This window comes from Genypterus blacodes, unplaced genomic scaffold (genome assembly GCF_046128005.1).
Source record: "Genypterus blacodes isolate CSIRO-AG114 ecotype Tasmania unplaced genomic scaffold, CSIRO-AGI_Gbla_v1 ptg000195l_1, whole genome shotgun sequence".
NCBI classification, from domain to species: Eukaryota; Metazoa; Chordata; class Actinopteri; order Ophidiiformes; family Ophidiidae; genus Genypterus; species Genypterus blacodes.
The window spans coordinates 825,815-839,986 of NW_027466995.1; the positions used below are offsets into that span (position 1 = coordinate 825,815).

At 40.4% G+C, this 14,172-nt stretch overlaps 2 protein-coding genes across 6 annotated transcripts; one reads left to right on the forward strand and one right to left on the reverse strand.

Annotated features, from left to right (window-relative positions):
* Positions 1–2,564: 2,564 nt before the first annotated feature.
* Positions 2,565–7,793, forward strand: opn3 (opsin 3). 4 transcript variants are annotated; one of them, XM_076169253.1, is made up of 5 exons: positions 2,565–2,675; positions 2,901–2,960; positions 4,657–4,976; positions 6,713–6,964; positions 7,110–7,793. In XM_076169253.1, exons 1-5 carry the CDS (start codon positions 2,642–2,644, stop codon positions 7,380–7,382), a joined length of 939 nt encoding a protein of 312 aa, XP_076025368.1. In that variant the 5' UTR covers positions 2,565–2,641; the 3' UTR covers positions 7,383–7,793. The 4 variants fall into 4 exon arrangements, with proteins under 4 accessions (XP_076025368.1, XP_076025367.1, XP_076025369.1 ...); XM_076169252.1 differs by having other exon boundaries at positions 2,565–2,960; XM_076169254.1 differs by lacking the exon at positions 2,901–2,960.
* On the reverse strand, positions 7,618–14,026 carry kmo (kynurenine 3-monooxygenase). Of its 2 annotated transcripts, none has more exons than XM_076169250.1 (15): positions 13,903–14,026; positions 13,375–13,444; positions 13,144–13,241; positions 12,614–12,703; positions 12,404–12,452; positions 12,205–12,292; positions 11,352–11,517; positions 11,187–11,258; positions 10,856–10,977; positions 10,256–10,403; positions 10,114–10,171; positions 9,949–10,031; positions 9,230–9,331; positions 9,074–9,133; positions 7,618–8,634 (listed from the first exon to the last, which is right to left on the reverse strand). In XM_076169250.1, exons 1-15 carry the CDS (start codon positions 13,963–13,965, stop codon positions 8,485–8,487), a joined length of 1,419 nt encoding a protein of 472 aa, XP_076025365.1. In that variant the 5' UTR covers positions 13,966–14,026; the 3' UTR covers positions 7,618–8,484. The 2 variants fall into 2 exon arrangements, with proteins under 2 accessions (XP_076025365.1, XP_076025366.1); XM_076169251.1 differs by having other exon boundaries at positions 13,908–14,013.
* Positions 14,027–14,172: the final 146 nt, after the last annotated feature.

Here is a 14,172-nt window from a genome sequence, read left to right on the forward strand (position 1 = left end):
CCCCTGCTGCCAAGAATGAGCTTTTGTGTGTTTTAGTTTGGCGCGTCAACATTAAATTGCCTTTCAGTACAGCTTAATGTCCGACTACACTGCTTTGATACTGCTTTTCTTTACCTGTAATTACCTTGAATGTATTTTTATGGGTCAAACAAGGTGATGCCGCAGAACTCAAAACACATTTTTATGCCTCAAACACTTAAGGTACTTTGAATTTCACTACAGACTATTAAAAGCAATGTGAAATATTCAGCATAACAGTGAAGGTCTCCATCAGTGAGCACCAAATGTGATAAAGCCAGAGTTGCTATCCTTAATGAAAATTGTTGACCTCTTAGATTTCGGTTCTGTAGATTTCTTGGCATTATGAAACAGCTTGAATTTAGTAGTAAAGCTGAAAAACAGCAGAGACAATGGATGACATTGAGATGTGCAAAGTCCAAAGCACACTGAGAATACTAAGTGCTATTTTGGAATTTAAACTCTAAACTCTGTTAAATGTAGTTTGATGAGTATGATAATGAGTATTTCTCAAACAGCTGCAGCATCACATGATTTTAGTACATATTGTTCTCTCCTTTAGTCCATCAAAGAGAGCAAAGAACCACGCAGCACAGAGCTTTTTGGGATGCATTAGTTGTTTGTGCTGTACATTAAGCTGGCTTAATGTACAGCACATTGAAGAGGGAATGGACAGAGAGAATGAAGAGAGTATGGGTTTCAGTAGATGTAGCAATAATGCATGATAGCTTTGCATCGGGAGACCTTTGACAGCTTCGATACACTTGAGACGTGTCGAAGCTGTGTGCCTGAGTGAGGAAATCAGAATATGTGCTTTCAGAATAACATTAAAAAATGTTTTATTGCTATTATCATGTGACTGATTTAAGGTAGAGATAATTTGAAAAAACCTTTTGCATTTAATACTGTGTCAATCTACCTCACCGCGCACTATAGAGGAGTGCATATTTAAATTCCATGTTGTTTTCCTGGTATAATTTGACATGTCATCATGGGTGAAGAAAAAGTCAATGTTCATAAATCAGCACACCGTCTACCCTGCAGCAGTGTGGCCATGCATTAAAATGGCTCTAATGTTTGAATCGACTGGGAATATTCCCTCTGTGTTGGTCTAAACCACTGTGAGCCACAAGCTGCACAGCATGAATGGAGAATACCACTTCAGCTGAAATACCAAGCAAATGAAGAGACAAGTGTGTAAATGTTTAAGGGGTTTACAGAGCTTTGGTGTGTCTGAAGTGGCAATATTTGCTAGTGTGACCTTCAAGCGTATCAGCGGGGCACAGACGTGTGTGTGCTGGCATGTAAACAGAAGATAGAGGGTGGCTGGTGTAATTAGGGATGACCTAAACTCCGCCCTGCAGAATCTATAGTGTTAATTGCCACTTATTAACATAAAGATGAGATGGACAAATAAGGATAAGCAAAGACAGCAGGGGAGGAGATGCAACTGCGGTGAAAATCACTTTGGATATGTGACCTACTTTCAGAAAGTCAGATCACGGATGAATGGCATAAGGAGGGGATCTGTTCATACCTGTGTCAGCAAAGGCTTAAGTATTGTATGGTGGTACATGGTGGAATACTTTAGGTAAGGATATATGGATGACAGTGACCTAGTTGTCAATTGCTGTGGTTAAAGTGTTACTGGCATGGCCCTGTTCTGCTACTAAAATCGTTACACTCTCAGGTCAATATTCATAATAAAAAAGTGACAAATGAGAAGTTCCTCTGGCAAAATGAGACATTGACCTCAGCACATACATAGATCTGAATCTCGCAATGTCCTTGAAGTAAATGGGCATGGCTGGAATGCCAGATTAGGGGAGGACTGTGTTTGAAAATGAAAATGAAGTTAAACCTTTATCTTTAATTAAACATCTTTAAACTATGAATGAACTGACTCTGTGCCAGACTTGAACATACTGTTTCAGTTAATTAGTTGATGGCTCTATATTCCTTTGTTAATAAACATGTGGGCAAATTGTGAGTCACCTGAAGTACTTTGATTTGACTATGTTTTGATTTTCCACCATGTGCTGTCTTCCGTGTTATTTCCATTCATTTATCATTTTTGCTTCTTTTCAGCCAAGTAAATCACTGGAATAGGTCCAAAATGCCACAATTAAATGTATGTCACAATTTAATGTCACTAACAAGGTTGCTCAAGTTGTCTTAGCCAGATGTACAGATGATGAAGAGATGTCATTATGACAGACAGAGGAGCCTGTCAGCTTCAAGTTAGCCATAGTTAGTCAGAGTAAAACCGGAAATGAAAGGTTTTCGGCTTCGCAAGCAAATAATCAAATAAATTACAGAGGATAGAATATTTGGAGTACAGGCAACATAAAATCAAAATTGAAACACTGCTGCATATGTTGTTTTAGTAGCATCTCTGGTTCACATGCTGTATTTTTGAAGTGTACTTTGTCTTACTTCGCCAAACACGTATGAAAAAGGGCTTTTACTTTGAAAGCTTACCCAGATATGTGATATTATATTCTGGCTGACTTGACGCTGGTACATTGACCCACTTTCATCACACATCAGCTGCAGGTTTATTTGAATTGACGGCGGCAGCAGCGAGCATCACCATGCTGGAAAACGAGTTAATGTCCGCGCAATGAATCCTGTCAACGAAACAAGAGCTGACAAAAGTACTGAACAATTCATTTTTACTGTGGGCACCTACAAACTTCTTGCTGTCACCATTGGGGCTATTGGAGTATTTGGTTTTTGCAACAACGTTATCGTCATCGTACTTTTTTGCAGATTTAAGAGACTTCGGACGCCAACCAATTTGTTACTGGTTAATATAAGTTTAAGTGATTTTCTGGTTTCTGTCATCGGAATTAATTTTACGTTCGTTTCGTGCGTCAAAGGCGGCTGGATTTGGAGCCCGGCAATATGCGTCTGGGACGGATTCAGCAACAGCTTATTTGGTGAGCTAAATAATAACGAGGCAACATTTAGTTTATGATTATTTCAGCCTTTTCGTCAGCTTTCCTGTGCCATTTATTGAGAATTCTACCTTTAGAAACAATTTAAATGAGACTTTTCAAAAGGTGCAAAAAAATAAGCAATAAAATGAGGTCTTTATTTAGATTTTTTATTTTTTTATTTTAGATAATCGTGCATACAATAATTCCCAAAGTTAACACATCCTCTTATCAAATTGATTGCTGTACCAGGCATGGAGCTTTAACATATGTAACACTCAATTTGGAACATCATTTTTTTAAATTATAAAGTCTATTGTGCATATTTCTTCTGTATATTCATGGAAAACTCTTGATGAGTGAAAGGGGACTTATTCAAATGATATTAATGGTTTTTCCAAATACTGTTTAGCATCATTTTTCACACCAGATTTGTTATTTTAACTGTCACCATAAGAGTTTTCAGCATCATTGCACCCACAGCTTCCGTTTTGCAATTATGTTATTATTCCTGTATTGCCAATTTCCTCTGCAGTGATGTGTTACAAACTACTCAAGGATCATTCTCCAGGTCACAGTCCTGCTGGAATTTTGTCTGAGAATGAATATCTTATAATGAGCTCATTAGATCTCATCTTCCATCTGTGGCCACTTCGACACAAGGATGCATTGATTTGTTTTCTATATATAACATGGACAGGTGCAGGTCCGCATCAGCAACAAAGAACAATAACACTGTGGCAATGCTACAATTCAGCAATGGTGTTGAATTGTGCATCATTGTGTTTTGATCTTCTGTCTAAATTTCACAATAATGATGGATGAGAAGTTAAACTGGAGGTTCACAATGTTGACCCTAATCAATCCAGATTTAAAGTTTATGATTTGTATCCCCAGTTTTGGAATGACTGACTGAAATGGTGTCCAGACTGAGATAAGCAGAACAACAGATGACAATGACTGTGCACTGCTGCATGACCTTCTCACATGTTAAACCCCAGCCCAAAGCCCCAAAGCAGGAGTTGGGATCAGCTCACACAATATAAACACAACAACTCTGGTGGTAGCTATTGTTGTAAAATCCCTGGATCACCACCCCCCTGATGCAATGATCAAAAATAAATTCCATGACAAACACCCACTCTCTGTCCTCCGCAACAAACAAAATGTCCTCTGCAGAGGAGTGTGCCATCGTCTTCACACCTTTAACACTGACGCACGTTATTCTCAGTGGAGTTTAGTGACCGTGTGACTGACGTGAGCACGTGCCACATAGGCTGCGGTGATAATAATAATTGGCAGCTCTGCCCAAGCAAATCAGCCCTGCTTAGCACTTGCTGGGCTGCTGGGGCTGAAGGTGAGCACGTACACACTGACACAAGTCCCTGTTTCATGTGTTTATGTGGTGCATGTCAATCATTGTTACTCTCCTTCTCTGTTCCTCTCATGAAACAAGAGATTAATGCATGCAGAGCTGAAGATGATATTGGAATATGTAATTGCAGCATAGACTGTGTGTTTACGTGTGATGTTTATCGACATTTAAGACTCTTGTTTTGTGAAACGGCATTCATTACCATCAAAATGCTTCCATTTGAGAATACTGTTTGTCTAGAGAGCTGATGAAAGAGCTGCTGAGTACCTACTGACCCGGATCCTGCAGTGATTGTTCTGATTGTCTCTCTCCCTCCACTGCCAGGCATTGTTTCCATCATGACTCTGGCAGCCCTGGCTTATGAGCGCTACATCCGGGTCGTCCATGCCCAGGTTGTGGACTTCCCCTGGGCCTGGCGGGCCATTGCCCACATATGGTTGTATTCCCTGGTCTGGACGGGGGCTCCTTTGTTGGGGTGGAACCGCTACACTCTGGAAATCCACCAGCTGGGTTGTTCCCTGGACTGGGCTTCGAAGGACCCAAACGATGCCTCCTTCATCCTTTTATTCCTCCTCGCCTGTTTCTTTGTGCCTGTGGGTGTAATGATCTACTGCTACGGGAACATCCTCTATACAGTGAAAATGGTACACTTACATACTGTGGCTTGTGCTTGATTATTGCTCGTGTGCAGAATGAATTCTGAATGGATTTGACTGAATACTGAACTGAGTGAACTACATAGGCTTGCTGCTCACCTCACATAGCAGGGATATTTTTAGAAAACCATCAAAAAGAACTTTCACACTTTTGGCACTACAGGGAGTTTCACTTGCCATCTTAAGCCTCATTCACACATGTAGTCTTTGCTCGAAATGCCCTGGGACGCTTCCTGCACTGGGTCATGTGTGAATGGGAAAAGGGATCAATATTCAGTGAAATCTGCACCTCCAATTTCCCACCATAAGACCAAATATTCCAGGGGAGATGTCTGTCAGGCCAACGGATGTAAAGGTCCATCTATTGCCTCCTCTAGTCAGGCATTGCTGTGCCATGTGTGACAAGGCGCAAGACAGCAATGTTCTTGAATGTAGCTGAATGTATAAATACTGAAAATCAGTCAAAGTACCTGAAAGATTATCCAAGGAATTTACGGGGGAACTATTTTTGAGAAGGATTTGACCTACTTTTCCACAGCAATAAACTTTGACTTGACATTTTGAAAGCGCGCAACAGTAGGACATTACAATGGAAATAGATCTTTGCTGAATAATAAATGTAGGTTATAAATTCTGAATGAGAATAAAAGCTTGTAGCTATTTGATCAGCTGCTGTTGCTTTATCATCTCATCATTCTAACTCACCCACTCAATCATTGTGGAAATGTCTCATGACGTATTGAATTTGTTGTGTGAGTAACTTGTACGAGTTTTCGTGTTAATTAATGAGGGTTACATTTTGCCAAGGCTGAACTAAGGTTTGTGACACAGAAATGCGTAACATACAAAACACGTGTAGGTGATGGAGTAAGAGCCAAATATTTGAGTTATGTAAATATGAGCTACGGAACATCCTGTAGCAAATACAAATTTCAAGTGTCCATAAAAACACAAGATGAAGTGGTTTTCCCAGATTTTCTTTGCAATGAAAAGACACTTCACCAAATTTTTATTATTGTGAATGCTTGTCTCCTAGTTATTCATGTTTGTTCCCTATCTAGTTCCTTATCTACAGTTGCTTTTGCCCCAGACCATAGTGCATTGGCCAAATGATGTAATTCTCACACACACTCTTTGCCCTCGATCAAACATGGTTGTTGAGGTATAAATTGCCTATTCGCACATTTATAAAGTTTCAAATGAAGTCTGACTGGTGCTGCCCCAAGTGTAAGTATGAAAAAGGACGAGTTTTGTGTTAGAGATCTCACTTCTTAAGCCAGTTTCTGTGCCCCATATTCCTCACAGCCCCAGGGAGACAGCTTTGCCCCTTGTCTGGCCAGACATCATTAATTCTCCACCCAAACACTGATGATAAAATGAGTAGAGTAATAAACCTAAAACACCTCTGTCAATGAACATGGACATAAACATCACTAAAACACCAAGTATAGCTTTAAAATCGATGCTCTTTGCTCTCCATTAGTGCAGAGTGTCAATGATTGGACCGACTCCTCCCATCACCACAGTATTCTGGCTTGTTGGCTTTAAATTGTGTCAATAGTGATGTGAACTTTGTGCCTGTTTACTGATTGATCTACCTTCCTACGGTCACCTCGGGTCATGAAGTCATGGTTAGTGACCAAAAGAGATTGTAAAAGAGAAGAAAGAAATTGTACATTAAAGCAGTCCCTGTCTTTTACTCTGTACTGTTTACATTCTTATAGCTGCGCTCAATCGAGGACCTCCAGACGGCACAGATCATCAAGATCCTGCGATATGAGAAGAAGGTATCCGTGACGTTTCTCCTGATGATCTCCTGCTTCCTGTTGTGTTGGACGCCCTACGCTGTCGTGTCCATGCTGGTGGCCTTTGGCAGGAAGAGCTTGGTCTCGCCCACGGTGGCCATAATCCCCTCGTTCTTTGCCAAGTCAAGCACAGCCTACAACCCCCTCATCTTTGTCTTCATGAGCAGGAAGGTTTGTTAAAATGTGTTTGAATAAACTTCACTTTCAAATGCTGTCAGTAGCTGTAATGTTTGGGGCACAAGGTGTAACAGAGGATTTTGTTAATAACCAGTTTCTTAACTAACTAGTACTTTTCTTCCATCTCATCCTCTGACAGTTCCGTCGCAGTTTGCTGCAGCTGCTGTGTTCTAGGCTCTCGTGGCTGCAGCAGAGCCTCAATGAGCGCCCGCTGTCTCCGGTCGATCGCCCCATTCGTCCTATCGTCACATCCAACAGACGTGGCGGCAAGGACCGACCCAAGAAGAGGGTCACCTTCAGCTCTTCCTCCATTGTCTTCATCATCACCCGTGAAGACGTCTACCATCTTGATGCAGCCTGCAAGCCCAGCAGCACCTCAGAAGGCAACATCATTAAAGTGAGGCCGTTGTGATGCGGGATGACAAACTGACTGAACTTTTCATTATGCCTTAGAGCCCGACATGCAACTCCAAGCCAAAATAAAACTCTCTGACCTCCCAGGACATCGAGGCTGTCTTTTACAAATGTGCCTCTGTTACAAACTTGTGACAACAAACTCCTTCTGACAGCAGCAGATTAACTTAACGCCTCAATTTAACATTTTTCGTGACAGTGTTTAATCCAAGCAAGTAGTTTGAACGCTGATCTAACTTGAATTGTGGTGATATTTATTCATTGTTTTGTAGTTAAATGTTGTTTCTCATACACAAACACACATACTATGGTAATGGTAAGAATACATCCAGTGATTAGAGACCAGTGTGTTGTGGACCTGATTTTGGATTAGTTTGTATAAGCTTTTTAACAGGTTGGTACCCAACTGCAGTGTGTGAAATGGAGGGGAAAGCCTTGGTGTCCAAGCCATAAAACATAGTTTGCAATCATTATTGTGTATAGATTCAATAAAGACATACTATTTTAAACTACCTGCATGTGTGCTTTCTCTCATTTCATCTGAATCAGCAATGTAATGAGAGCGGTCAGTGTAAGATGCAATTAAGAGGAAGTTCCTGCACGAAGTGTATATAATTAGGGGAGAGCTTAAACACTTATTGTGTAACCTCCCTTGCTAATTACATATAGAGTTGATGAAAGGAACATATAATAGCTATAATGGCTGCTTGAATAGCTGATAACAAGCTCATTCAGTGTTGATGTACCAGAGATCGAGTGATTGTGCTAGTGGCCCTCCTGCTGATCCTGTTTTGTAAAGTACTTGTTAATTAAAAGGTTGTGTTTGAATTAGCCTAGAAGATCAAAAAGAAAACTGACAGAAACATAAAGGTAATGGAGAATCTAAGCATGCACCAAAATATAATGGAACATTTCTATTTCGTTCTTCATGAACAATCAGTTAGCAAGAACCACTTTCAGTGAGAACTTATTCATATAATTATTTCAATCACCATGAAGGGTTTGTGACAATTAATATAATTTTTCTTTTTTAGAAGATTTATGTAATTTCAGATCAATCTGGTGTGAAATACTCAATGCGTTGTACAAAGCCTTCCAGCTCAGAGGGTGTATAAGGCTCCAAGCCTGTCCCAGATTTTCTCGACGTTGATGCTCAACATGTTGGATGAGATGGGATATTTTATCATGAGGAGGTAACAGCCTCCAAAAACAGCTCCTGTGGCACAACACAGCAGGCCACTGTTGATCACCTGTGGAAAATACATCAAAACTTCAAACACAAATACACACTCTTAAGTGGGATTCGAATTGTGTGTCATCGGTTTTACTATTTAAAGGCTGGACTACTTATTGATCAAAGTTTCACATAATGCTTTGTAGCTGTGAGGTGCATCACATATGTGTTCATCACATCTGCAAATAACGCATTTTAATATTCTCTGATATTGATGTCAGAATTTGTCATAGACACTGAATGTGTTATATGTGAAAGGAACCACATGCTGAACATTTCCCTCAGGTACCTCGGGAATTTTCAAAAAAATTCTATAGGTTTTAAAACTCCTTACTAATGCATCCCTGTGAGTAAGATGCAGTGAGGGCTCTGTAGGTCCATCTGACAGTGAAACATTGCAATGGTTAAAAGGAAGAATGAAATGGATAAATACACATTTTATGAAAGTGTCTTACTCTGTTTTGCCAATGCCAGCGCTCTACTGCTTTGTGGTACCTTGTCCTGGTGAAGGTGACCTAAAGACAGAGAATGACAAAATGAAAGGAAGTTTGTCATAGTAACAGTGCTTACAAAACTAATACTTTTTATTGTTTGCTTGTTTTTAAACTTGCCATGGTATAGAGAGGAATTATCTTCTTTGGCATGAGGAAGTGGAGGAAGTTATCAACATGTTTTCGGAAAAGGAACCATTTGGAGTTGACGTGTGCTCGCATCTGCAGAATAAAGTAGTTGCTGTGTTTCATATCAGATTTACATGGAATGAATCTCAGTCATAGGTACTTTCAAGTGCTCTTTCCACAGAAATAACACATATTTCACTTCTGCGCTTCATAAAATCAGAAGAAGTAAGAGTGTGTGGGCGCAAGTGATTTTCTCAATCAGGTGATTTAAACGACCTAATTTGACAGTGATTTGTAAGGACAGCCAAGAATAACCACCGGGCTGAGACCAATTAAACTGTAAAGTGTGCATGTGCAATTTAATGGACAGTAACTTATAGTTAAAGAACCATGAGCCTAAGAAAGTAAATGTCTTAGCTAAAGTGTGATGGTCAGCTGTCTACATACTTCTGGCCATGTAGTGTACTGTGTCACTCTCAAGCAATCTTGTCCTTTGCGTGCTGGGCAGTAAGTGGACAATAATTAACAATTAAGCAGAGCGTCTGCTGAAGATTGAGACATTAACTAAACTGCGTCGTGATGGACAGAATGTCATGCTACATCAAAAGTGATGACTTGAGGGACTGACCAGGTACTTCAGTCCACAGATGGGTGATGCAATGAAGTACAAGTTTAAATAGGATACTCTAAGCAGGTATACGGTATATTACTTCAATATAGTTGTACATGGCCAAGTCTGCAATCGCGTGGTCGTCTGGAACTCGCACTCTGGTATACTCGGGCAGCACAGCAGCTGGGTAGATACACAAGAGAAGTTAGCATCATATAATGGTACAATGGAGTACTGTCAACTGGCTCACGTAGCGTGTACTTACAAAAATCCTCATTGAACTGATCCATAAGTTCCTCAAAGACAATGCAGTCCTCAAAGCCCTACAAGGAATACATTGGATGGATAAATGTATGATTTCTTTCTGCGTTCATGAGGTTTCTCTTGCTGTATTTAATATTACTCACAGCGTTCATCCCTTGCCCATAGAATGGCACAACTGCATGGGCTGCATCACCCATGATGACACATTTGTCGCCGATGTGATAGAGGGAGCACTTGACAGACACCATAGCCTGTGCAGGCAATCGGAAATAATCCCTCTTGAGAGCATCACTGCAAGGAATAAATGGAAAAGAATAATTATAGAATCGTGTGAACTTTTCATTGTGACACCTGCACTTTTCTTTACAGCATACATGAAGTTGTTTATACCAAATAGTCAGTCAGGCGGAAACAAATGCGTCAGAGAATCGAGCGTTTCTACACATTACACCTCCCTAACACGCCGTCACGGTGAACATGTGGTTCACCTCGAATTAAAACCACACAGCACCAAGTCATGTTACGGCAGATCTGTAATTTCACACTTCACAGACCACGGCATTGGATGTGGCAGGAGTTGACAGGGTGACAGAAAATGAGTTGAGAATGGCTTGGGAAGTTACATGAAGAGATAAAAGAGGAAGAGGGGAAAAAGGCAGAGGCAGCAGTAATACACAGCGGAGAGAGGCAGAGGAAGGGAGAGGTGAAGGGGCGGGAGGGGGGAAGGTGAGAAAGTCACTCACACTCCTATTAATGGTATGGCGTCAGGGAAGTATTTCTGGAAAAATTCAATGACTTCGTCGCCTGTGGTGACCTTCTCAAAGTCCTCAAAGGGCATGAAGAGGGTGCAGGTGAACGTCTTGTCCTACAGGGGGAGAATACAAACTATGTGGTGATCGTGTCTACTATTCATTACCGCATGATTCATTTCAAGTTAAATCTTTTATTTTCAATATACAGTATATTACCTCAAATTCAAAATGTTACAGCTAGACAGTCGAACAAAACAAGCACCAAGATCACATTTGTCAGATGACACAAGACAAGAGGAAGTCAAAGAGAATGCAGACTCACCAAGTTGGGCAAGGCGATCATCATGAATGCGTTTCGGGGCCAGATATGCAGAAAATTTGGCTTCATAGCAAACTGGGGAAAAGGAAACGCACTGGTCGATTAAAGAGTGGTACTAGGGTTTGTTCATAAGCCAGATGTGAGGTCCTGGGCAGATGTTGGACTGACCTCCCCATTGATGGGTGGCATGGTGAGCTCCATGTAGCCGTGGGGGATGTAAGTCTGACTATAGTCGAAGCGGCTCCGTCGAAGGAATTGCTTGCGGATGGCAGAGAAAGCTCCATCACAGCCCACAATGAGATCTACTGCGATCTCCTCCTTGGTCCCATCAGGCCTGAGACACAACATCCACACAACAACAGTGAATTTTACATTCTGAGCAGACTATGACTTGTCTTGACCTGACAGGTAATTTTCAGTTTTGGTCTGCTATGCCCAAATATGGAAGTGCGGGAGTGAGCGTGAGCAAAAAGATCACTCGCTCGGCAAGACACACTTTTTAACCACTGCTGCAAAACACGTTGGATTGGTAAAAAAAACGTTGTGTAGCAGGTTCAATCATTTTTAGATTTGTGTTTTGACTATTTAACTTGTTTTGCCATGTACAACATCTGAAAACAACGAATGAGAACTTGGTGATCAGAGTTAATTTATTCACTACTCACATTTTAATCAATGTGTGTAAAAAACAAAATAACGTAAAATAAAGTACAATAATCTATAGTGCAATTATCTAATTTGATTTAATTAAAAGCAGGGCTAGTTTTCTAGTTTTCAAAGAGTCTACAGTTGTAGATGTAGTAACTTTGCCTTCTTAATCTCTAAAACATAATCTCTTCTGTTTAATATGTTAATATTTCAGCACACTGCTTCATTAAATCCCCCAGACTCAAAGTGTTTCCTGTTATTTGGGTTGTAAACTGTGTCATATTTACCTGTGTCATTTATTAACATGTGTTTTATTACACATCTTGCCCCTCAGACATGTCAAAATGAGTGTGTAAGATCAGTAATTATTTACTTGACAAAGGTCATCATGCCCGTTTCAGCATTCCAGTCCTTCAGTTTGTGGTCGAAGTTCAAGTTTGCGTTTGGATATGTGCCTGCCTCTAGGAAAACAAAAATGACAAACACAGGCGTAACATAACAGTTTGCTGTGACAATGTATTTGCCAGTGCAAATATTACTGTTGGCGCTCTAAGGCACTCAGGGGGTGTTACCTGTTAGAAGCTGTTTGTTAAGATTTGCTCGGTCCACTGACAGGATGTACTGAAAGGACCAAAACACACAATATTGCAACAGGTATTGCAGTTTGCAAACTTGCCATTGTTAATCAGAGGCTGTAGGCTAAATGTCTTGAAACGGCAACTGCCATTTTTGGGTGACTTCTCAACTTTGAATATATTTCTGTGACTCAATCATAGGCTTACCTGGCCTGTTTTGCCATAAGGGATTGGAGACTGTTTCCCACTGGGAGAATGGATCATTCTTGCATGCATAGGGATTCCCTGTGAAATAATCTGAGAAGAAACAAATTATTATTATTGATAAGTGTGTACATTAGATAATATGGTTCTGTAAGATCTTAAGAGTTGTGATGGCTTTGTCACTTTATAAGACGCATTGGGTAAAATGGGAATCATGTCTTAGCCATGGAAGGACACCATGTCATACAAACGACAAATATTGCAAAGACACCCTGTTCAAAGTCAAGGCAAGCGTTAAAAATAAATAAGCATCCAAGCGTGAATAACATGCCCAAAGGAGCAAATGTGGGTCAAGAAAAAGTATTGCTGACCCCAGATGCACTGAAAGACAGAAAGCAGGATGGATCACCTGAAACATGGCCACATACTTTTAGTATTAAGGTAAACAGATTGTCTACAATATAAACCCCAAAAACATATCAGACAACATGTCACATTTCTGGCAGAACTGCAAAAGTAAACATGTCACATACCTTTTCCTCCATTCCAATCCGCTTCAGGGCTTGTCGACCCCTGTGGGACAAAGCCAGGTTGATGCTTCTTCCCTTCACAAGTTTGGCTTTGCGGATATCTAATCAAATACAGACAAAATGCTCAAATAATATGTTCCGTTCATTTAGAATCTCTGTTTACTTGATTAGTTACACACATGCTTTTACATATGCCAAAATAACCACTGTGAGAAAAGTACATTTGAATACTACCTTCTCGTGTCTCAAAGACCTCCACTTCAAAACCCCTCTTGGCAAAGTAGCAGGCATTCAAGGCTCCCACCTAAAGGGAGGTAAGGTACAAGCTGTGTTATTGGAGATTTTGTTCAAATCAACCTTACTGCTACTGGAAACTTTTACAGTCATTAATGTCAGTGACCCATTGTAGTCACAGCATTGGCTCAGCTCCACCACCAAGAAGAACAAGTCTATGATCTGATCCAGGTTATACTCAGCAAATCAGTCCCCAAGCAATAATTTCAAATATGGATGGTCGATAAAAATGAAATTCTGATCATTTTCTTCATATACCAACTCACATGGACAATTGAATTCTGTGACACAATAGCTCAACATTACATGATGAAATGACACAAGTAAGTCTTCAGATTTTACACAAGACACTTTAGTTTGACACATGTTTAAACAGAGGTGCTCTATGCATATACATAATACTTCATGCCCAGCCTAAGGTTGAGATATCACTGATAAATCTGATGAATTCTTGTATTTTTATCTTACCAAACCTCCGCCCACGACAGCTACAAGTTTTTTCTTGGCTGGTTGTTTGCCTAAAGTCTCCATTTTTCACAGCTCTCTTCCGATCTGCGCAGATCTAAGTGAGCAAGACCGGTTAGCTAACCTGCAGAGAAAAGGAGGAGGAGCATGTCTGCACGTTTTGTTTGTGTAAATTAGTTAAGAGGTCAGATAGGTCCTACTCTTTAGTCGACCTTTGGATTAAGATATATATTTGTGGTACTCATTGCTTATACTGCTTACCTGTTAAACTAA